The sequence below is a fragment of the Hylobates moloch genome, unplaced genomic scaffold (assembly GCF_009828535.3).
Source record: "Hylobates moloch isolate HMO894 unplaced genomic scaffold, HMol_V3 SCAFFOLD_9, whole genome shotgun sequence".
Taxonomy (NCBI): domain Eukaryota; kingdom Metazoa; phylum Chordata; class Mammalia; order Primates; family Hylobatidae; genus Hylobates; species Hylobates moloch.
The window spans coordinates 124305187-124327048 of NW_026652284.1; the positions used below are offsets into that span (position 1 = coordinate 124305187).

The 21862-nt window shown below is 61.4% G+C and overlaps 3 protein-coding genes and 1 long non-coding RNA gene across 9 annotated transcripts; 2 read left to right on the forward strand and 2 right to left on the reverse strand.

Annotated features, from left to right (window-relative positions):
- Positions 1-34: 34 nt before the first annotated feature.
- Positions 35-6185, reverse strand: SHARPIN (SHANK associated RH domain interactor). 3 transcript variants are annotated; one of them, XM_032760746.2, is made up of 9 exons: positions 5865-6185; positions 5373-5547; positions 2385-2525; positions 2156-2297; positions 1963-2071; positions 1730-1883; positions 1534-1658; positions 1321-1449; positions 35-531 (listed from the first exon to the last, which is right to left on the reverse strand). In XM_032760746.2, the coding sequence occupies exons 1-8, from the start codon at positions 6060-6062 to the stop codon at positions 1333-1335; spliced, it is 1161 nt and encodes a 386-aa protein (XP_032616637.1). In that variant the 5' UTR covers positions 6063-6185; the 3' UTR covers positions 35-531; positions 1321-1332. The 3 variants fall into 3 exon arrangements, with proteins under 3 accessions (XP_032616637.1, XP_032616639.1, XP_032616636.1); XM_032760748.2 differs by lacking the exon at positions 35-531 and adding an exon at positions 1085-1243 and having other exon boundaries at positions 1534-1652; XM_032760745.2 differs by lacking the exon at positions 35-531 and adding an exon at positions 1085-1243.
- Positions 6186-6203: 18 nt separating this feature from the next.
- MAF1 (MAF1 homolog, negative regulator of RNA polymerase III) lies at positions 6204-9914 on the forward strand. 4 transcript variants are annotated; one of them, XM_058444635.1, is made up of 8 exons: positions 6204-6557; positions 7954-8080; positions 8182-8310; positions 8389-8554; positions 8656-8777; positions 8861-8980; positions 9142-9270; positions 9395-9914. In XM_058444635.1, the coding sequence occupies exons 1-8, from the start codon at positions 6434-6436 to the stop codon at positions 9414-9416; spliced, it is 939 nt and encodes a 312-aa protein (XP_058300618.1). In that variant the 5' UTR covers positions 6204-6433; the 3' UTR covers positions 9417-9914. The 4 variants fall into 4 exon arrangements, with proteins under 4 accessions (XP_058300618.1, XP_032616646.1, XP_032616647.1 ...); XM_032760755.2 differs by lacking the exon at positions 6204-6557 and adding an exon at positions 6804-7164; XM_032760756.2 differs by lacking the exon at positions 6204-6557 and adding an exon at positions 7315-7458.
- LOC131384316 (uncharacterized) lies at positions 9693-10588 on the reverse strand. The gene is made up of 2 exons (XR_009215038.1): positions 10160-10588; positions 9693-10053 (listed from the first exon to the last, which is right to left on the reverse strand). It is a non-coding gene; the product is annotated as an uncharacterized LOC131384316 (long non-coding RNA).
- On the forward strand, positions 10015-21171 carry WDR97 (WD repeat domain 97). The gene is made up of 24 exons (XM_032760757.2): positions 10015-10170; positions 10367-10503; positions 10624-11252; positions 11357-11478; positions 11643-12342; positions 12422-12564; positions 12649-12885; positions 12957-13047; positions 13172-13304; positions 13411-13532; positions 13736-13796; positions 13942-14091; positions 14198-14455; positions 14526-14636; positions 14734-14817; positions 15727-15804; positions 15944-16168; positions 16261-16446; positions 16562-16759; positions 16841-16962; positions 17036-17198; positions 17626-18146; positions 18231-18301; positions 18381-21171. Exons 1-24 carry the CDS (start codon positions 10059-10061, stop codon positions 18581-18583), a joined length of 4857 nt encoding a protein of 1618 aa, XP_032616648.1. The 5' UTR covers positions 10015-10058; the 3' UTR covers positions 18584-21171.
- The last annotated feature ends 691 nt before the right edge of the window (positions 21172-21862 follow it).

Below are 21862 nucleotides of genomic sequence, written 5' to 3' on the forward strand. Positions count from 1 at the left end.
ATTATATGGAAGGAGTGCAGGTTTGCAAGGGACTCTGATACCAATACTCTTGCCTTCACAAGGCTCCCAGGATGTCCCATGCAGTGTGGCCAGCAATGCCCTGCACTAACTGGTAGCTGGGAGTCCAGACAGTGGGTGTGGGACAGAAAGCAGAGAACTGCATGTTAGAGGAAGTGGCAGCATTTGGTGGGGTGGGGTGTGCCTGAGCACAGAGCTGAAAAGGGCCTGGCCAGGCAGGATGTGGCCCAGGGACCTGTTGGAATGAACAGCCAAGTGTTAAGGTGTTGAACCACTTGGCCCCCATTCTGATGGCAGGAGGGAATCTCGGCAGCATTTTAACAAGGGAAAGGCCTGGTCTAGGGCAGGGGCTATTGCTGGGCTGGGTTGAGAGGATGGGGATGGCTCCCAGCCAGGTGAAGGAGTCAAGTAGACAGGCAGGAAGTGTGTCATGGAGTGGCAGTCCACAGGGCAGCTGGGTGGTGGGTCCTGGCCAGAAGCTGGCAGTGGCTGGGTTCCCACAGGAGCATGCTGCTGAGGGAGGGAGACAGTGGATGTTATCTAGGAGGGTCACAGAGACATGACCCAGCACTGGCCTAGTGACCTGGTGCAGGACTCAGCTCCTGAGCTTCCCTCGTCCCTACGAAGGGAAGGAAAACACCCATTTTCACTGCTGGTGTCCTGGCTGCAAGAGCTGAGGGGAGTGCTGGCTAGAGTCCAGGGAAGGCAAGAGCTGAATGGGAGAAAGGTGATGCCAATAGGGCTGCAGGCAGGAGAGGCGCAGGCCTGGGGGACCAGGGTGGACAGTAGGAGACAAGGTCAGCGATGGGGGCTGCAGCTCAGTATGTGGCACACCCCAGCGGCCTCAGCCCAGTGGTGAGCAGCTGGGTGGGGGGCTCTGTAGGCCTCTGGGGTCTGGGAAGAGATCCCCATGCCATGCTTTCCTGACCATCAGGCTCAGGGTCTGGGTCCACTCTTCAGTACCACCGGGGTCTGGCTGGGGGAGCCCCACCTGCTGATGAGGGCCTATCTCCCTGTATCGCTGGCTAGGTTGGGGCAGGCCTGCAGAGATACCATGAAAGGGACACTTGCTGGCTCTTAAGTGTCTTTAATAGTTTCAGTTTGTGGCCCTTCCCCCTAACCCTGGTGACTCTGTCCCAGCAAGCAGTCAGTAGAGGTCCCCTGTGTTCAGCGGGGGCCTGGAGATGTCGGACCTGTGAGGGAAGGGCCACTCTCCCCTTGTATCCTGTCGGGGAGAAGCTGGGTCATTCCTGTGGATTCTGCCCTGCCCCCCACCTCCCCTGCTTGTGCCACGTCTGGTACCTCTGGTGGCTGCTAGGTGGAAGCTGCAGCAAGGGGGTCCCAAGTGCAGGGCCTCTGGGTGCTACACATCTCACAGCCAGGGCGGCTTGGGGCATTGATGAAGGTGCAGGAAGGACAGGGCCAGCTGGGCTAGGGGAAGAGACGGTTGTTGCTTCCCTGCTCTTTCCAATGCCCATGGCTGTCCTGGCCTTCCCTGCCCAGTCCTGTGCCTACCTGGAGAGAACTGGGCAGGCTGGAGGCAGCTGGCTGGGGGCCTGGGGGTAGCCCCAGTGATGAGGGAAACAAGCGTCCAAGTTCCCCGTCCATCTTCTGGGGGCGCTGAGGGCTAGGTCCTGTGGCTGAGGGGGTGGAGCTCAGGACTGTGGGGCTGTACCCCACCTCCCACACCCCACCCCCATTGAGGACTGACCTGGGGCTTCTCGAGGAGCTGACAGCAAGTAGAGGAAAGCAGGGTCCCCATCCTGCTGAACCCCGTAGGAGGCAAGGCTGCGCTCAGGCACACACAGGCACCGTCCGATGACCCAGCGTTGCACGGCTGGCGGGAAACCGAGCTCTGAGAACACCTGCAGCCAGAGCATCAGGGCAGGTGATGTCACCTAGGCTCCCCTGCCCCTCGCAGGGCTCCCTAGACCCTGTGCCCACCTGCTCCTGGAGAGCCGCAACAGTGCAGTGGGGGTGGACCTGCAGGACAACGTGTGCAGAGGATGCGGTGGATGCGGCAGAGGCAGCGTCTTCAAGTGTGACCTGCAGCCTGTGCCAGAATGTGTGTTGAGGGATGGATGGAGGACCTGGGAGGGTCACGAGGACAGGGTGAAGAAGAAGCCCCAGGCCTCACCTGATGGGGCCAGGTGGGAAGCAGGCCTCCTGAAGCTGAACGCTGAGGGCCACACGATGCTGGGCCAGGATGGCTGCCGCTTGGGCTGCCCCCTTCTCATCTCCACCTGCAATAGCCCGGGCCAGGCTCCCTGCCAGCTCTTCTGCAGGGCAAGGAAAGGACAGCTGTCACCGCTGGGGATGTCTGCTATTCCCTCAACCCCCTAACCCCCCCACCCCCACACCTGTACCTCTCTCCATCAAGTTTCCAGAGTTCCTAGGAAGATCTGCCTCAGGTTGAGGGGCCTTGAGTGTGGGGGCTTCCGGGCGACTGGGCAGGGAGACAGGGCATGCTTCTGGGCCCAGGGCTGGTGGTGAGTTGCTGCTGCTGCCTAAAGGTAAGATATGGGTGTGCTGTGCTGTGGCCTCTGGCCTCTGGGCCCTTGGTTTTCCAGGACCTTTGCCTTCTCCCTCACCTCAACCCATGCCAGGGCCCTGCCTCAGGCCACACTTCAAGCCACACCTTCTCCCAGCCTTGGCTCTGGCAAGCCCCTCAGAGGCCCCTGCCAGACTTCTGTTACTGCTGGAGCTGCATTTAGTTCGTCTTTGGGAATTAGAGCCCTTTCAAACCCTTTTGTGCCTGGCTAGGCCACCTCTCTTGGCCCTTTCTGCCAGCCAGGGATGCCTCACAGCAGAACCAAAGCAGGCCCTCAGTGGCCCTGCAGTCAGGGTGGCCTCTTGGAGCCCTTGGGGACCTCCCCTCTCCGGGCTCCCTGACCCACACTTGGGCTGGCAGCACTCCAGACAAGCCACTGCCCTGGGCGTCTTCAGAGCTGGGCACCCTGCTGACTCCCCTTACCCCACCGTGTGAGGCCCAGCCCACTGCAATGGGGGGTCCCCACCCAGTGCTAACACAGCTCCTGTGATGACCTCAGGCCCACTGTATTCATACTGTCTCCCTACTAGGATAAGCAGGGCCTTCCATGCACCCAGCACTGGCCCTGGCCCGGCCCCGGCCCCCACTGAACCTCAAGGATCACTTGAACATGCTCACCTCAGGGTTTTTTTTTGTTTTCTGCTTCCTTGGTCACATGGTTCATGCCATGACCTTCAAATTTCACTCCGGTGTCGCCTCAATGAGGCCTTCCCTGACACCAGTTTTTTTGGGTTTTTTTTGCTGTTGTTTTGGTTTTTTTTTTGAGATGGAGTTTCACTCGTTGCCAAGGCTGGAGTGCAATGGTGTGATCTCGGCTCACCGCAACCTCCTGGGTTCAGGTGATTCTCTTGCCTCAGCCTCCTGAGTAGCTGGGATTACAGGCATGCACCACCACGCCTGGCTAATTTTTCTACTTTTAGTAGAGACAGGATTTCTCCATGTTGGTCAGACTGGTCTTGAACTCCCGACCTCAGGTGATCTGCCTGCCTCGGCTTCCCAAAGTGCTGGGATTAACAGGCGTGAGCCACTGCGCCTGGCCCAGGCTACCGTTTTAAACAGCAATCCTCCCAGCTCCACCATTCTCATTTCCACACCATCTAACAGACTTTCTTTTTTTAAAAACTCTACAGTAATTTTATTGTTTTTGTTTTTGTTTTTTTTTTGGAGACAGGATCTCGCTGTCACCCAGGCTGGAATGCAGTGGCACGATCACAGCTCACTGCAGCCTAGAACCCCTGGGCTCAAGTGAGCCTCCCATCTCAACCTCCCAAATAGCTGGGATTACAGGCAGACACCACTACACTCAGCTAATTTTATCCGCCTCCGGTTCAGCCTTCTCCTGCTCCACCCTCTGTGTCCCCGCCCACCAGCCGGGTTTTTTTTTTTTTTTTAGTAGAGTCGGGTGGTCTCGATCTCCTGACCTCATGATCCACCCGTATCGGCCTCCCAAAGTGCTGTGATTACAGGTGTGAGCCACCGTGCCCGGCCCACTCAGCTAATTGCCCAGCCCTGTGCTTATTTTATATGTCTGCCTCCCCCCCTCTAAAAATGCAAGCTCCAGTAGGATGAGGATTGGGGGTTTTGTTCATGCCAAAGGAGTACCTGGGACAGAGCAGCTGCTGAACACATATGCTTGGTGAATGACTGACTAAAGCGAGCCTAGCTCCTTTTATAAACACTGAGTTGCTTGAGCCTCTCTTACATCACTGTCTGGCTGTCTTCCTAGCCCTCTGGCAGCTCTGCTTATCTCGTTTGTGGGCTGCCCTCTATCTGGGAGCCCCATACTACCTAGTCCTTCATGTTTCTCAGTCTCAACTGCTAACTCTTCTAACTCTTCCATTTAAGCAGCCATGTGAGCCAGGGGCAGTGGCTCACGCCCATAACCTCAGCTCCCTAGGCTGAAGCAGGAGGATCACCTTAGCCCAGGAGTTCAAGGCTGCAGTGAGTTAGGATCACACTACTGCACTCCAGTCTGGGTGATAGAGGGAGGCTTTGTCTGCAAAAATCCTCCCAAGCAGCCATAAAACTCAGCTAATTCCATCTTTTTTTTTTTTTTTTTTTTTTTTTGAGATGGAGGTCTTGCTCTGTCACCAAGGCTGGAGTGCAGTGGCGAGATCTCGGCTCACTGCAACCTCTACCTCCGGGTTCAAGTGATTCTCCTGCCTCAGCCTCCCCAAGTAGCTGGGACTACAGGCACACACCACCATGCCTGGCTAATTTTTGTATTTTTAGTAGAGACGGTTTCGCCATGTTGACCAGGCTGGTCTCGAACTCCTCACCTCAGGTGATCCACCCACCTTGGCCTCCCAAAGTGCTGGGATTACAGGCGTGAGCCACCCACCCAGCCACTAATACCATCTTCTAAGCATCTCCGGAAAGACTCTTCTCCCCAACCCTATCTGCACCAACCCTTGCCACTGCAGAAGGTATCTGAGTCTGTCACTCTCCCATTCCTGTCACTCTCCTGCTGCTCTTGGGATGATGTCTTCTCACACGGGTCCTGACCCTGCCTGCTCTGCCTCTTCATGCTTGCCTCTCATGCTTCCTGAGGGTTAAGGAAGTGCAGGCTGAGGTTCCAGGGCTTCCTGGTGGAGGCTGCAACTTGTGCTGGCTAGGGCCTCGGATGGTGTAGGAGACTGACTCCAGGAGCCACTCCAAGTACTCCAAGCTACTCCAGACTCCACCTACTCCCTCCTGGGAGCCTTCCCAGACATCTAGCAGTGGGGAAGGTGGATCCAACTTCCCCAACCAGGACTGGGGGGCCAAGACTATTCCAAATGAGTATCCATTACAGGGCACTGACCATTCTGTCCTTCCACGGTGGCACCTCGGACTAGGACTGCCCACCGCTGAGCTTCCTGAGGGTTGAGGAAGTGCAGGCTGAGGGTTCCAGGCCCTCCTGGTGGAGGTTGTAGCTCGTGCTGGGTGGGGCCTCGGATGGTGTAGGAGACTGACTCCAGGGGCCACTCCAAATTAACCTGAGAAGAGGGAGAGTCCAGGCTCAGGGCGTCCCCCCGCCCTACATCGCACGATGAGCAAAAAAATACAAGGTAACATTTATAGGCCATTTACACGGTCCTAAGCCCTGTACGCCTATCACCAAATCCTCACAATAGTCCTGTAAAGTAGGTCCAAGTAGGTCCCAGCATCACCCCCATTTCACGGACGAGAAAACAGAAGCAAAGAAACATAACTGCTTAAGGGCACTCAGGTGGCAAGCGGAGGGGCCTGGCTTTGGGCTCCATGCCCTGCCCGGGCCAAGAGGACTGACCGCGCGCCCTCCGCCCCCACTCACCGCCCCGGGTCCCGCGCCCAGCAGCTCCAGCCGGAAGCGCCCAGGCCGCTCAGGGTCCGCGCTCAGCTGCAGCCTCCGCAGCTGTGCTTCGGTGTCTAGCCCGGCGCCCAGCGGCCTCACCGCGGCGTGCACAGCCAAGAGCACTGCGGCCGAGCCCAAGTCCGAGGCCGCCGCCGCCCCGCCCGCTGGCGGCGCCATCTCCGGTCCGGCCGGGTCCCGGCCCTCCGAGCACGCTTCCGTGGGATCGGGCCGCTGAGCGCCTCCGCCGGTCGGAAACTGGCGCCGCGAGCCTGGGGTTCCGGGCGCGCCCAGAGCGTCGGGCCTGGGACGGCGCCAAGTGGTGCACTCTGGCCAAGCCTGCCCCACTGGCTTTGCCCACAGATGGACACAGCCCGAGGGTGTCCGGACACCGGCTGGGCGAGGCTGGCGGCGTGTACGAGGCTGGGGGCAGGGCGGCGGAGGCGCTCACGTTAGAGCTGGTCTTTGGGGGCGAAGGGTCAGGGACCGAAGCACCGGCCACAACTGAAGGCGGACGCGGCCTCTTCGCCCCAGGGGCTCGGCGGACGTAGATGCAGCCGGCAAGCGACTATCCCAGCACCTGGCGGCACCTGGACATCGCTCCCGGGACCTCCAATGGGCTGCCACCTTCGCCTGCGGACCGGCAGCCCCCGCCACGCCCACACGTCGCACTAGGTTGGCCCGCGCCTCTCTGGTTACGGGGTCGATCCCCCTAGGGGGCGGAGCTAAAGAGGCCACGGCCAAATGAGCGCTGGGGGTAGGCGGGTTAGTACGGCGAGAAGAGTGACAGACAGGCTCCAAAACCAGTAGACGTAGAAGGCAGAACTGAGTGGCGGGTAAGGCAACCGATGGCTATTTGAGCTCTCGATCTAGGAGACTGGAGCGGGCCATTCAGAGGCGCGAGGCCGGGCCTGGCGGACGCTTGTTGTTGTCCGGCCGGGGGAGGCGGAGGTCGCTCGCTCGCTCTCTCGGCTCGCTGACTCGCCGGGGCGCTCTGTGGCGGTCGGCGGCAGGTCGGTCGCGAGAGCGGGCTCTGTGCAGGGGGGCGAGGCTATGTCGCGGTGGCAGCCCGGATGGGCCGGCAGGGCCGGGAGTAACGGGACGTCGCCGCGGAGCTTCTTCCCCCGGATACAGTGCGGCCCGAGCGGAGGCCGCGGCGCTGCCCTCCGATCTTGAGGAGCCCGCGTTGCGCGGAGCCCGCCCCCGCCTGCGCACCGGCACCGACGCGGAGCGACCCAGCCCAGCCAGCCCCGGCCCGGCCCGATCTAACCCAGCCAGGCAGGTGGGTGTCCGCCCTGCGCCGCGCGCCGTCTCGGGCCTCCGGAACCACAGCCCCCAGCAGGCCTCGCGCGGCGCGCTGCCTCCTGGGATTTGTAGTTCCACCGCGGCTCGGCTGGTGCCCGACCCGGCCCCGGCAGGCGCTGCCTGGCGACTCTGCAGCGCCCCAGCGGGGCCGAGGGACCGCCCTCCTAGGCGTCTGGAGAAACTAGGCGCTTTTTCCGGGTAGAGTGGAGGAACTTGTAGTTTTCCTCTCCCCGGGCCAGAAAGCAGCCAAAACGAAAGAGCGCCCGCCCAGGTGACCGCAGGGCCCGGAGCCCTAGGTGTCCTGGTTCCTAACCGGGATGCAGCCTCTTACCCTGGCTGAGGAGCCCAGCCAGCCTGAGGGAGACTGCAGGAGTCATGTCCCGTTGCGCACTCAAGAGTTACCCCCATGGTGGCTGGAGCTCTTTTTTCGGGGGTGGGGGTGGGGATGGGGAATGGGAATGTTGAGCAACAAACTCAGCCAGCAGCCCCAGGGTGAGCAGGGTCCCCGGTGGTCCTAGCCTAGTCCCAGAACTCGCGTGTTCTGCAGGAGGTGTGGCTGACCTGGAGCCTGGACTTGCCACTCTCAGGTAAAACAGGATCTCTGTCACCTCTCCTGGCCGGGCAGAGAGGGGAGCTCCTGATGTGCAGCCTGGACAGAGGCCAGACTCAGCTTGTTCCCAGAGGCTCCACTTAATGGGTAGGAGGGCTGAAGGCAGGGCCCCAAGGGGCCAAATAGATACCCATGGTCTGGTCTCTCACTCCCCAGGCAACACTAGCCCCTCTGGAGCACGGAGCTCCTTCCCCAAGGACATGAAGCTGTTGGAGAACTCGAGCTTTGAAGCCATCAACTCACAGCTGACTGTGGAGACCGGAGATGCCCACATCATCGGCAGGTGAGGCAGGCCGGGGGTCTGGCGTCTTGGAGGTCACACTGCCCCGCCCTTCAGTGGAACCTGGGGGAAGTATGCTTCATGGTCCTCCCTGCATTCTATAGGATTGAGAGCTACTCGTGTAAGATGGCGGGAGACGACAAACACATGTTCAAGCAGTTCTGCCAGGAGGGCCAGCCCCACGTGCTGGAGGCACTCTCTCCACCCCAGACTTCAGGCCTCAGCCCCAGCAGGTGAGCCATGGTGGGGCCTACCTGGGGCTGGGGGTTGAGGGGAGGTGATGGGCCCAGCTAATGGTTCTGTCTGTGCAGACTCAGCAAAAGCCAAGGCGGCGAGGACGAGGGCCCCCTCAGTGACAAGTGCAGCCGCAAGACCCTCTTCTACCTGATTGCCACGCTCAATGAGTCCTTCAGGCCTGACTATGACTTCAGCACAGCCCGCAGCCATGAGTTCAGCCGGGAGCCCAGCCTTAGCTGGGTGAGGGTCAGGTGGAGGGAAGGGACCCACAGCCACCCCACTGTCCTTCCCCACTTTTGGTAGCCCTGGGCTCCTGTCACCCTGACTGTGACCTGCCCTAGGTGGTGAATGCAGTCAACTGCAGTCTGTTCTCAGCTGTGCGGGAGGACTTCAAGGCCCTGAAACCACAGCTGTGGAACGCGGTGGACGAGGAGATCTGCCTGACTGAATGTGACATCTACAGGTGGGCCGGCATCCCTGCAGGTGGGCCCCCAGGTATGTGTGGCACATGGCACCTCACACCACCTGTCACCCGGTACTCCCCAGCTATAACCCAGACTTGGACTCGGATCCTTTCGGGGAGGATGGTAGCCTCTGGTCCTTCAACTACTTCTTCTACAACAAGCGGCTCAAGCGAATCGTCTTCTTTAGCTGCCGTTCCATCAGGTGGGCACCATCCGCCTCCTCCCCCACCTCCCTGTTGGGCCGATACAGCTTCCCCAGCTGTGCCATCTCCACCCAGCTTTGTCCTCCCTCAACATCCTCCCTGGGGCCAGCAGCAGGCCTGGGTAGGGGGTCCTAAAACTGGTTTCCCTGCCTCCCCTCAGTGGCTCCACCTACACACCCTCAGAGGCAGGCAACGAGCTGGACATGGAGCTGGGGGAGGAGGAGGTGGAGGAAGAAAGCAGAAGCGGAGGCAGTGGGGCCGAGGAGACCAGCACCATGGAGGAGGACAGGTGTGTGATGGGGACCATGACCCGGGTCCCTGAAGCCAGGAGTGGGTACAACAGGGTGGGGGCCTCCTCTACTTGGTCTAAGTGGTGGCTCCTGAAGGCCCACTGTGTGCCAACCTCCGCCCAGGGTCCCAGTGATCTGTATTTGATGAGGAGGAGCCGAGGCCCCAGCTTCATCCAGCTTCAACCAATGCCTGGACCTGCCCACCTGAGAGGCCCCTGGGGCCTCCCCAGCTGCTGGCCAGACCCTGGCGCTGCCACAGTCCTGGCATTGCCCAAGGCCATACCTGCCTAGCCCTTTGGCTCCATCCTGTGGATGCCCACTCACCCGTCAGACTCCTGCTGCCCGTGCTGTGGCCGGACTTGGCAGCAGGGGGCCTGGTGGGAAGAGCGACTGCCCTGCCCAAATGAACTGCCACAGCAGGGACAGCTGGACCACAGAGTTTATTTTTGTATTTCTACTGGGCCTGCACACTCCAGCCCAAAGGGTCTGTGGCCAGAGGCCCCGCAAGCAGGCCCCAGCGTCACCGGCTCTGGTCTTAGGCCGGCCCCTGGTGCCCACCTGTACCCCCACCTCGCCCATTTGGCCCCGTGCACTGAGTGTCACTTTGCTGCAGCTCATTTCTTTCCAATAAAAGTTTCTGTGACTTGGTGTGGACCTGGATGCGGTGTGGGGGCGGGGCCTGCGGTGTGGGAGTGGCCGGCGGCATCTGGTATCCTAGCAACTGCCGCTGCCCGCCGTGACCGCTAAGTCCTGGGAGCTGTTGGGCTCTGGGACCGCAGTTGCTGAAATGGAGGCAGAGGCGTGGGAGGCAGAAGGCTACAACCTAGTTCTGGACTCGGACCTGTATGATGCAGATGGCTATGATGTCCCAGACCCTGGGCTGCTCACCGAAAAGAATGGTGAGGGGGCCTGGCCTCGCCCCCCAGGCATCCCGCTAGGAAGTGGGTCTCACTCGGGCTTGGGTTCCATCCCCTGGAACGAAACTCCCCTGTGCAGTGCCTGGCAGGGCAGGGCCCCTGGAGGAGGGCTCCCCATAACCGTCAGGGTCGGGGACCTGGGGTTGTAGGTGGCAGAACTTCCAGTTCCCGCCCGCAGAGTTGACTTTCACGGAGCCGTCGCAGGTCCTGCCCTTTTTGACCAGCAGCCAACAGTGGCAAAGCCTGACCCCGCGCGCGCGCGCCCGCCAACTGTGGCTGCTTCTGCGCACCAGCCTCCAGGAGGTCGTGGAAAAGGTGCGGTGTGCCCGTCCTGCGCCTCCAGGCCTCTTTCCGGATCTGGCCCTTCCCTTAGAGGTCCCCTAGGCCAGAGCAGCCCCAACCTTTGATTGCGGGCCCGCCCACCCTGGCCCACAGGAGAAGAGAGCCGAGCTGCGCGTGGCGCGCCTGACGCATGGGCTGGAACCACTGCGCCGCCTGGAGGTGGCAGCCGGGCTGCGCTCGGTGGCGCAGGACCCGGTGGGTGGACGCTTCGTGGTGCTGGACGGCGCCGGCCGCCTGCACCTTCACAAGGAAGACGGCTGGGCACAGGAGACGCTGCTGGCGCCTGTCGGGCTTACGGGGCTGGTGACCGTGCTGGGCCCGCTGGGTGCCGTGGGCCGTTTTGTAGGCTGGGGCCCCGCGGGGCTGGCCATCCTGAGGCCCAACCTCAGCCTGCTGTGGCTGAGCGAGCAGGGGGTGGGCAGGGCCCCGGGTTGGGCGCCCACCTGCTGCCTGCCGGTTCCTGACCTCAGGCTGCTGCTCGTTGCGGAGATGGACAGCAGCCTGGCGCTCTGGCAGTTCCGCTCAGGTGGTCGCCGCCTGGTGCTGCGAGGGTCACCACTGCACCCGCCCCCGAGCCCAACGGGCAGGCTCATGCGTCTGGCTGTGGCGCCGGTTCCTCCCCACCACGTCCTGCGCTGCTTCGCGGCCTATGGCTCGGCCGTGCTCACTTTCGATCTGCATGCCTGGACTCTCCTAGATGTGCGCCGGGATTTGCACAAAACGTGAGGGAGATCCCCCTAGGGAGGGCCAGGCATGTAGGGGCTCACGGCCCTCACACACAAGGCGATGTTAAGTCCATTGGGCTTCTCCCATTCCCCACCTGTAGCACCATCTCGGACCTGGCTTACTGCGAGGAAGTAGAGGCAATGGTGACAGCTTCCCGGGACAGCACCGTGAAGGTGTGGGAGGCTGACTGGCAGATCCGGATGGTGTTCGTGGGCCACACAGGTGCTCTGAGTTCTCTGCACCCCGAGCCTCGGCCCTTTGCCTCCAGCCGTCCTAGGCTGTCCAGCATCTCTGCAGCTCTGGCCAGACCTTGCTGCACTGACTGCCACACAGGCTGAAGGCTCCCCTACCTTCAGTCAGCCAAGTGACCTGCACCCCTCCCATAGGCCCGGTGACGGCTATGGCTGTGCTCCCGAACACGAACCTGGTGGTGTCGGCCTCGCAGGACGGGACGCTACGCACCTGGGACCTGCAGGCGGCGGCGCAGGTGGGCGAGGTAGCGCTGGGCTTCTGGGGCCAGGACAAGCTGTCCCGGCGCGTGGGCCGTCTGCTGGCGCCGGTGCGCCCGGGCTGGCCGGTGCTGTCCCTGTGCGCGAGCAGCATGCAGCTGTGGCGCGTACGCGAGCTCTACTCGCCATTGGCGCAACTGCCCGCCAAGGTGCTCCACGTGCAGGTGGCGCCCGCGTTGCCCGTGCCCGCGCACCAGTCGCTGCCTATGCGCCTCGTGTGCGCGTGCGCTGATGGCTCGGTCTACCTCCTGTCGGCTGCCACCGGGCGCATAGTGAGCTCACTGCTGCTGGAGCCGGAGGACTGCGCGGCAGCCGTGGCCTACTGCCTGCCGCGCGAGGCGCTGTGGCTGCTGACCAGGGCCGGGCACCTGGTCCGCGCCAACGCAGCACGCTGCCCCATGAGCGTGCTGCACCGCGTGTGCCCGCCGCCGCCCCCTGCGCCGCAGCCTTGCTGTCTGCACCTGTACAGCCACCTCACGGATCTCGGAGGCGCCTTCTCCTCCTGGGAGGTCGTGCGCCAGCACTGGGGCGAGTTGCGCTGCAGCGCTGTGGCCTGCGCCTGGAAGAACAAGAACCGGTGGGTGCGGGAGCCGGCGAGGGTCTGGCGGGCGGAAGGAGCGGCAGGGTCCGCGCCAACAGGCTCGTCCCACTCGCAGGTACCTGCCAGTGGTGGGGCACACGGACGGCACGCTGTCGGTGCTGGAGTGGCTCTCGTCGAAGACTGTCTTCCAAACGGAGGCGCACAGCCCGGGCCCGGTTGTCGCCATCGCATCCACCTGGAACAGCATTGTGTCTTCGGGTCAGTAGCTCCCCTGCCAAAGGCCAGGCCGCCACAGAGCCCCCTCCCCTCCGACAAGGCCCAGCCAGATTCCGCTGCCCACAGGTGGGGACCTGACGGTGAAGATGTGGCGCGTCTTCCCCTACGCCGAGGAGAGCCTGAGCCTGCTGCGCACCTTCTCCTGCTGCTACCCGGCCGTGGTGCTCTGTGCTCTAGGCGGACGCGTCACCGTGGGCTTTGAGGACCCAGACAGCGCTACCTACGGCCTGGTGCAGTTTGGCCTGGGCGACAGTCCGCGATTAGACCACCGGCCCCAGGACGACCCCACGGACCACATCACTGGTGAGGGGGCAGCACGGGTGAAGCCCAGCCACCGCCCGGCTCCGGTTCCTGACCCTGAACGCTGCCCCCAGGCCTGTGCTGCTGCCCTGCGCTCAAGCTGTATGCCTGCTCCAGCCTGGACTGCACCATTCGCATCTGGACTGCTGAGAACCGCCTTCTGCGGTAGGGTGGGAGGTGGGGAGGGCTGGGGTCTCCTACCTCTGCCCCTCACCAGAGCCCAGTGGCTGGACTGAGTGGAGAAGACCTTGTCCCTGCTAAGCCTCGGTTGCCCTGGGTGCCTCTCCAGGCTCCTGCAGCTGAATGGTGCCCCTCAGGCCCTGGCTTTCTGCAGCAACAGTGGAGACCTGGTGCTGGCACTGGGATCCCGCCTCTGCCTGGTGTCCCATAGGCTCTACCTGCCTACATCCTACCTAGTTGAGGTGTGTGGTGAGGACGGAGTGAGCAAGGTGGGCCCCCCCTTGCCCACCTTGCGGGGCAGACCCGGGTTCCCCCAGCCAGGGGATACAGGCTCCTTCCCCTATTCAGAAGATGTGCCAGAAGGCCCCGGACGTGGTGGACGACCCTCCACTGCCACTGATGAGCCAGGAGTCACTGACTTCCGCCCAGCTGCAGAGGCTCACCAACCTCCATGGGGCAGCCGGCCTCAGGTCCCATGCAGGCCTGCTCAGCCCTCCCACAGGCCCTCCTTTCCCACCCTGGGTGGGAGCCTGGCAGTGTGGGGCCCTCTGGAGTTGATGCAAGCCTGCCTGAGCCCTGGCACACCCATCTGGGGTTGGTCTTTGTCCCAGCCTCTGCCCCAGCCCACTGGCAGGCCACACAGCATCCCACCTGTGCCCGTCCCTGTTTGCAGCAAGGCCTTGTCTCTCATCCATCGTCGGAGAGCAACATCTCAGCACCTGGTGCCGAAGGAGGTGGGGTGGGTCCTCCTTAGCCCGCCCTGCCCAGGTTCAGGCCCCAGCCCTCAGCCCTGGGGCAGGCCTGGGATCCCCGTGGTTGCCCGGGCAGCACATAGCAAGGCTCAAGGAAGAGCAGGCTGATCCCTGAACCCTGACTCAGGACTTGGACGCCCTAGTGGCTCGGGACCGAGACCTTCAGCAGTTGAGGCTGGGGCTAGTGGTCCCGGCAGCCCGGCCCCCACCCTCCTGGCAGCAGCGCCAGGAAGGCTTTGACAATTACCTCCGTCTGATCTACGGCTCTGGCCTGCTGGTAGGTGTAGGACCTCTCCCAGCCCAGCCCTGACCCTGGCCCCTCCTCTCCACCCACCCCTCCCACCTGGTCTCTGATAGTCTGTCTGCTCCTGCTACCCTCCCAGGGCATGCAGTCTGGAAGGGAGTCCCAGCAGTGGAGCGCCAGGACCCTCACAGTGGAGAGAGAGACCCGGGATGTGTGTGCCCTACCCCAAGCTGCCCACTGTCTTGCCCGGGCTGAGGTCAGCACTGCAGCCCAAACAGTGCCAACAGCCCTGTCCCCACGGGACCTGGGGGCCCTGGGCCAGCACTTCTCCCAGCCTCCCCGAGTCACAGTGCCGATCCCACCCACCCACCATAGGGTGCACAGCAAGGCATCCCAGGTGAGGCTTCCCACCCTCACACGTGCCTGCTGGGCCCCTCTGCCACCCTGTGACTCCTCCTGTGCCGCAGCTTCTGGCCCGCTCCTCACTGAGCCACTACCTGGGCATCAGTCTGGATCTGCAGCTCCGAGGGAGGACGACCATGGCCCTGGACCTGCCATCCCCCCACTTGCAGTGCAGGGTGAGGGACCCAGGCAGGTGGGGTACCACCTACTGAGGGGCAGAGCTGCAGGGGTGCTGGGGGCTGTGTTATTCTGAGCCCCCATTCCATTCCCCAGATCCCACTGCTGCCAAACAGACGGTCCAAGGAACCTCTCTCTAGCCTCAGAGGCTTCTTTCCTGCCACCGTACAGCCCCACAAGGTGAGGCCCCCTCCCAGCTCCTGCAAAGCCACTCCTCTCCAGGCGTCACTCTTGTGCCTGCCATCTCCCCTTTGCTACAAATCTTTGTGTCCAAATCTGACCCAAGGGCCATGCCCACCTACAACCAGAGGGCCAGGCTGCAGCCTCCCACGCACCCCTCACCCCTCACCCTTCACCCTCTATCTAGCCCTGTTCCAGTACAGCTGGGTTTGTGGCCACAGGCTCCTTGCTTCTCTGGGAGCTGACATCAGGCAAAGCCAGGCCCCCCGGCCGGTTATGCCACACACCCCTTTCCCCCATGGAGGTGCTGGGAGGGCAGGTCCCCTAGGGACTTTTCCTGGAAGATCAGAGTCCCTGCCCTTTAGAGGAGCAAAGGCAAGGGAACCTGGCCCTTTAGAATCCACTGTCTTCCCACCCTCATGTACACCAGGTGCCCAGGCAGGCCTCAGCCCCTCCCCCAGCATATGCCTGGCACTGTCACCTGCCCAGGTGGTTACTGACTCTTTGGACCTGGGTGCCACCATCATGCTCTTCGTTGCCCTCTCTCCAAGCTCCTTCCTTCCTCCCTGGCCCCTGTGCTGCTTTTAGACCTTCTTGTCCCAGGGCTGGGGCTAAGTCCTGTGAGGAGCTTGCGGGGTATCAGGGCCCCTAGAAGCCAGCACTTCCCCAGGTTTCCCTTCTCGTTTGTCAGAGCTGATGCTCACTGAGGGCCTCGCCCCTGGTATCTCAGGGTTCTCCTGCCATCTGTGTTGAGAGTAGGGGTTGCCAGCTCAGCCAGCTCTCGGAGGCCTGGCAGGCAGAGCTGGACTGGCGGCTGAGGGGCTCTGAGAGGTTATACAGGTGACCAAGGGTGGTATCCAGGCTGGGGGAATCCAGGTTCCCAGCATTCCCTGCTGTGCCCACCTCCAGCACTGCCTGAGGCCCATCTGCTTCCCCGGCTATGTGCCCAACTCTGTGGTGCTACAGCAGATGTGGCTAAATGCGGAGGTCAGCAGCCTCGGATCCCTGACTCAGCTCGCCTCCCAGAGAAAGCTCAAGGCAAGGGGCAAGGCTGGGGGTTTTGCTGGCAGGGGAGGGCTCTGCTGTCCTTGCGACCCATCAGGCACCATCTCTTGCCCCTCTGCAGCCAGGGGCAAGCCAGGATGCCCTGTGGCTGTGGCGCCCCAGGCCATCCCAAGCCCAGTGGCAGAGGAAGCTGCTCCAGTGGATGGGGGAGAAGCCTGGGGAGGAGGCGGAGGAAGACCAGAAGGAAGAGGAGGAGGAGGAGGAAGACGAGAAGCTGGACCGGGCCTCAGCTTCCCTGAGCCCACACTCCAACCAGCAGCTGGATTCCTGGGAACTGGAGGATCAGGTAGAGGCTCAGGCAGAGCCCCCAGGCCACGGGACGTGGGCTCACACTGAGACCCAGACAGGTGGGACCTGCAGCCGCTGTTGCTCCCCTAGAGTGCTGTGGACCGGACCCAGGAGCCCCGGCGGCACACCTGCGAGGCTGCCAGGACCCACCCTCATCCCTGGCACCGTCATGGGAGTTTGCTCTCGGATGGGCATTATGGGCATCTGCCCAAGTTTCTGCATTTCTTCATCCACCAGACCTGGTTCAAAAAGTTATTCCCCATCTTCAGCCTGCAGGTTGGAGGGAATTGGGGATGCCTGAGAAGCATGGGTTAGGGTGGGGGACAGGGGAGAAGGTAGGGGCTGGCTTGGGTGTGACATGGGGGCGGGGCCTCAGCACGCTACCCTGCAGGCGTACCCGGAGGCGGGCACGATGGAGGGCCTGGCCTCGCTGTTGGTGGCCCTGCTGGAGGAGACCATGTGGGTCGACCGTGTGCACATCCTGCGGGTGCTACTGAGACTGCTGCCCAACACGAGCAGTGATCTCCAAGGCCAGCTGCAGGGCCTGCTCGTACACTTGCTCAACCTGGACCAGCCCCCTAGCCTCCAGGTGTGCCCCTTGTCCTGCCCCCAGTTTTCCTCCCCGCCCACCGCCCCTCAGCAACCACATCCCCCCGCCCGCCTGCCTTAGGACCAGACGCAGAAGAAGTTCGTGATGCTGGCACTGCAGCTGCTCCTGGCCTGCTCCCTGGAGTCCCGGGATGTGGTGCTGGAGCTCATGTCCTACTTCCTCTACTCTCCGGTGCACTGCCGGTGAGTCGCGCTCCTGCCCAGCCCTCCCTGCCACTGGGAAAGCCTCTGGACAAGCCACATGCATCTGTCCCAGGCCAGAGCTCGAGAAGCTGCTGCACAGGCTGGGCCTTCAGGACCCGGAAGGCTTCCTGTTCAAGGAGATGATGACCTGGGTCCAGGGCCCAGACCTGGAGTCCAAGGCCGGCCTGCGCACTCGCTGCTGCCAGAAACTGGAGGACATGATCCAGCAGCTTCAGGTTGGGCCGGCGGGGGCCGGGGGGGCCTTGGGAACCCTGTTGCCTTCTCTGGCTTTCTGCAAGTCCTGGGGTCAAAGCCAGCTGAGGCCACGGGCTCCTCCTGGCCTTGCCCAGTCCTGGGCCTCCAGCCTCGTGCCCTGAGCATCTCTGGGGATTTCCCTGTGCAGGTGGAAGTCAACAGGGGGTGTCTAGCCCGAACCAGGGACAGCCCTGGGACCTCCTTGTCAGGGGAGGGGCAGCCCCTGCTTTGGGCTGAGGGTCGCGCAGAAGGGAGTTTCGGTGGCCACGTGGATGCTTGAGGAGCCAGGGTGCTTGGCCATGGGTCACCTCCTGACAGACGGAAAGCTCACAGCCACTGTCTGCAGCCAAGTTGCTGGTGGTGCTGCCCGAGGTCTCCCAGACCTCAGCACTTTCCTCTCCTCCCAAGGAGACCCAGTCGCAGACGTCAGTGGCCTCTGGGGCACCCACGCGCGCCTCCGTGACACCCTCGGGCACCTCCTGGTCGCCCTCCAGCATCTTCGGGAGGCTCTCGCGCGTCTCAGAGGTGCCTGTGATGGTCTCATCTGCGGAGCTGCACTCGTTGGCCCCGGAGCTCCAGGCCCAGCGGACGCTGGCACCCACACGCAGCTGGGGGACCCGCCAGCTCCGTCTCGGAGTGCTCTCCGAGACGCTGAAGAACTTCTGCCCGGAGGCCGAGGCCCGCCTGCGCCTTGCCGGGCTTGCCCAGCTGCCCGGAGAGCCGCCGCCGCTGGAGGAGACCGACTGGTCACACTCGCAGCTGCTGGACTTGGGCCCCATCGATGCTCTCAACTTCTTCTGTGAGCAGCTGCGGGCGCAGCAGCGGAGCTCGCTCCAGGAGGAGGCTGCGCACCCACATCCGCACCTACCAGTGCCCGACACGGTGGCGCCGGTGCCCGACATGGTGGTGCCACCTCCACGGGAGCACTGGTGCGCGGGGCCTGCGCCGGCGGGGCCTGCGTGGGGCGGCCAAGCGTGGGGCTGGGCCAGCTGAACCCTCCTCTTCGCCTCCAGGTACCACCCCATCTTCCGGCTGCAGGAGGCCAAGGCGCAAAGGTCCGCAAGGTCCGCGAAGAGACTGAGGGGTGAGTGGGGCCAGGGGTGGAGACTGGGCCCGCACCCCACCCCAGCCCCCGGGCCTCACAAGCCTCCGCCCGCCCCCAGGCCCGATGCCGTCCCGGCTCTGTGCCGGCCGCACCCTGGACGGCCCCATCCGGACGCTGAAGCTGCCGCTGCCGCGTGTGGAGCCGCAGCCTTTCCCCGTGGACTGGCCCACGCCCCCGCGCCCGCTGCCCCCGCGGCTCCTGCAGCCCGCCCTGCAGCGCTACTTTCTGCCAGAGGACGCGGACCCTGACACCTACAGCTGACCGGGCTGGTGGCCTCAGCCCGCCTGGCTCTGGGGCCTGTCGTTGGTGTTTGGCCAAGGCCTGCATCGGAATAAAGTCCAGACAATTTCTGTCTGCAGGATGCCGCCTGCTTTGAGGGCCCTGGGGTACGCAGGGCGTGCGGCCTCAGCCCACAGCGGCGGCGGAAGGCAGGAGCCGGAGGCCTGGCGGAGGTGGCCGTCGTGGGCACCAGCGTTCCCGGAGGGGTGGCCGGCCTGGGGCAGAGGAGACCCATAGCGGGGCACCATCCGCTAGGCACTGAGCAAACGTTTCCTGGTCAAGTACTAGGTGTTGAGATGCGGGCTGACCTTAGAGAATGCGTCCTGGGCCAGCCCACAGTCTGGTGTGGGGGGGAGTCCGGGAGGGCCTGGGCGGTCACAGCACGAGCATTCCAGGTCGATGCAGGTGAGACCAGGAGTTTGCGGACCTTGCTTTCGTTACTTTTATTCTGGAAAAGAGAAGAATTGACAAAGGCACCAGGAGCTTTTTTCTGAGCGGCAACGAAGAGGATCCTCTGACCCCTTTAGCCTGAAAGCCCCTAGGGGAGGGGCTTGGTCTGGAAGGGCTCAGCCTCTGGGCCGGGCTCCCCTGTCCTGTGTGGCCTGGCAGGGCGCAAGACCTGTGCACAGAGCTCTTGGGGCGGCTCTGGGGGAAATCCCCGGCTTTTACACCTGTCTTTTGTGTTGTCTGAGCAGTGATTTCCCTTCTGTATTTCTAGCCTCTGACTTTACTAGTTTCTTCTTGATGGCTCTGGTTAGAATCGCTCCTACACACCTTCCCTGTCACCCCAAACTGTGCGGTGGCTCTTGTTATGGGGCCACCAAATGGCTGCTCTTTCCCAGGCCGGTGCTTGACACGGTGGTGCCACCATCCCAAGAGCATGGGTGTGCAGGGCCACGTGGGACAGCCCAGTTGCTGAGCCCAGCTGAACCTGCCTCTTCACCTCCAGGCACTGCCGCCTCCTCCCACTGCAGAAGGCCAAGGTTCACAAGTGTGCGATGAGGCTGAGGGCTGAGTCTGTCACTAGAGGACTTGACACCTTTTATAAAAAATGAGTAAACCTAGATACCTCGATCAGTGTCCAGCAATGTCAAGGCTCCAGTTTGGGTTCAAGCCTGCTGGGACAGTCCTGCAGCTGCTGGGTCACAGAGTGGCCAAGGCCCTCTGATTTTTGGTCAGGACACAGAAAGATAGCAGGGCGCAGGGGGGATCTGAGGGACTGCGCATGACCTACAATCAGACAACGTAGGTCAGAGGATTTCTTTATGGCTCTTTTTTTTTTTTTTTGAGATGGAGTTTCAGTCTTGCTGCCCAGGCTGGAGTGCAATGGCATGATCTCGGCTCACTGCAACCTCCGCCTGCCGGATTCAAGCAACTCTCCTTCCTCAGCCTCCTGAGTAGCTGGGATTACAGGCATGTGCCACCACGCCCGGCTAATTTTGTATTTTTAGTAGAGATGGGGTTTCATCACGTTGACCAGGCTGGTCTCGAACTCCTGACCTCAGGTGATCCACCTGCCTCAGCCTCTCAAAGTGCTGGGATTACAAGCGTGAGCCACTGTGCCTGGCCTTCTTTATGGCTATCTCTAAGACAGCAAAGGCAGGGGAAAAGTCCTGCCTTGGGGAGAAAAAGGAGGGTGGGAAAAGGTCAAAGAGAGAGATTCTCTTGTCTGAGTCTTGCCTCTGAGGCCTAAGTGCCCCAACATTATAACAAGGGATATGGGAGTTATAAGCCAGGAAGTGTGGATGAAAACCAATAGACAGATATCATAATATCACACCCACACATCAGGCAAGAGACTTGTTCCTTAAAAATTATCTAGTTTAGGCCGGGCGCGGTGACTCACGCTTGTAATCCCAGCACTTTGGGAGGCCGAGGCGGGCGGATCACGAGGTCAGGAGATCGAGACCACGGTGAAACCCCGTCTCTACTAAAAATACAAAAAATTAGCCGGGCGTGGTGGCGGGCGCCTGTAGTCCCAGCTATTCGGAGAGGCTGAGGCAGGAGAATGGCGTGAACCCGGCAGGCGGAGCTTGCAGTGAGCCGAGATTGCGCCACTGCACTCCAGCCTGGGTGACAAAGTGAGACTCTGTCTCAAAAAAAAAAAGAAAAAAGAGAAAAACTTCCTGTGGTGTGATTGCTTCTCCTTTATGGAAACTCATTTAGATATCCTGGAAGTCTAACCCGATGAAAAAGAGTGCTTGAATTTAATAAGACACAGGAAGAATGCGTGTCTAAGGTTATAAGGCTACACTACATTATAGAGGAATGTAAACAAGAAAACTAGTACCTTGAGGAGAACACGTGGCTCTTAGCAACAGCTCTGTAACACTGCTCTGACACCAACACCTGGCCCACCCAAGTGGTCCCCAAGCAGTAGGGGCTCTGCAGGGGGAGCTGACCATTGCAGTGACCAGATGGCACCAGAGGGAATATGACGGGGAAAGAGCCAGGGGGAGCTACTGCCTACCTTCATGAGTTGGCCTCTTCCTTTTGTTCTTCAGGCCCCACCAGTGGAGCTGCTCGCTCTAATTGTTCCCTGTGTAATCAAGTTCCTGCATTAAATTCTGTCTGTCAAAAGGGTGGTCACTATGTTTCTGACTAGGGGATCCTGATGAATCCTGGGAAAGCTGTTGTTCTTTGGGATGCTAGACTTGTATGTGGCTACCTAGTTGAACCTACTTATTCATCCAAACAATATCTCAACTCTCTTGTATTTCCTAAGCAGACAATCACAGCTTTGGCAAATAATGATGATTTCTCCTTTTGTAAAATATACATCTTATTTCCTTTTTGCATTGGCAAGGACTACCAAAATAATGTAAAGAGTATCCATTAGGGCCGAGGCTGGCAGATCATTTGAAGTCAGGAGTTTGAGACCAGCCTGACCAACATGGTGAAACTCCACCCCTACTAAAAATACCAAAAAATTAGCCGGCCATGGTGGCGGGTGCCTGTAGTCTCAGCTACTCGGGAGGCTGAGGCAGGAGAATCACTTGAACCCAGGAGGCGGAGGGTGCAGTGAGCCGAGATCGCGCCACTGCACTCCAGCCTGGGTGACAGAGCGAGACCCTGTCTCAAAAAAAAGAAAAAAAAAGTATCAATTATAGCAGCTTTTTTTTTTTTTTTCTTAATGAGACAGGGTCTCACTCTGTTACCCAGGCTGGAGTGCAGTGTTATGATCACGTCTCATTGCAGCCTTGACTTCCCTGGGCTCAGGTGATACTCCCACCTCAGCCTCCCAAGTAGATGGGACTACAG

Excerpts from the sequence above, each read along its gene's own strand:
- SHARPIN (XM_032760746.2), bottom strand. The coding sequence starts at position 6,062 with ATGGCGCCGCCAGCGGGCGGGGCGGCGGCGGCCTCGGACTTGGGCTCG. Across the intron at positions 2,298-2,384 it reads TGGAAACTTGATGGAGAGAG|AAGAGCTGGCAGGGAGCCTG; the intron begins GTACAGGTGTGG and ends CTTGCCCTGCAG. Across the intron at positions 1,659-1,729 it reads AGCTCCTCGAGAAGCCCCAG|CCACAGGACCTAGCCCTCAG; the intron begins GTCAGTCCTCAA and ends CCACCCCCTCAG.
- MAF1 (XM_058444635.1), top strand. The coding sequence starts at position 6,434 with ATGCAGCCGGCAAGCGACTATCCCAGCACCTGGCGGCACCTGGACATC. Across the intron at positions 8,778-8,860 it reads ACTGAATGTGACATCTACAG|CTATAACCCAGACTTGGACT; the intron begins GTGGGCCGGCAT and ends GGTACTCCCCAG. Across the intron at positions 8,981-9,141 it reads TTTAGCTGCCGTTCCATCAG|TGGCTCCACCTACACACCCT; the intron begins GTGGGCACCATC and ends GCCTCCCCTCAG.
- WDR97 (XM_032760757.2), top strand. The coding sequence starts at position 10,059 with ATGGAGGCAGAGGCGTGGGAGGCAGAAGGCTACAACCTAGTTCTGGAC. Across the intron at positions 14,456-14,525 it reads TGCACAGCAAGGCATCCCAG|CTTCTGGCCCGCTCCTCACT; the intron begins GTGAGGCTTCCC and ends CCTGTGCCGCAG. Across the intron at positions 18,147-18,230 it reads CCACCTCCACGGGAGCACTG|GTACCACCCCATCTTCCGGC; the intron begins GTGCGCGGGGCC and ends CTTCGCCTCCAG.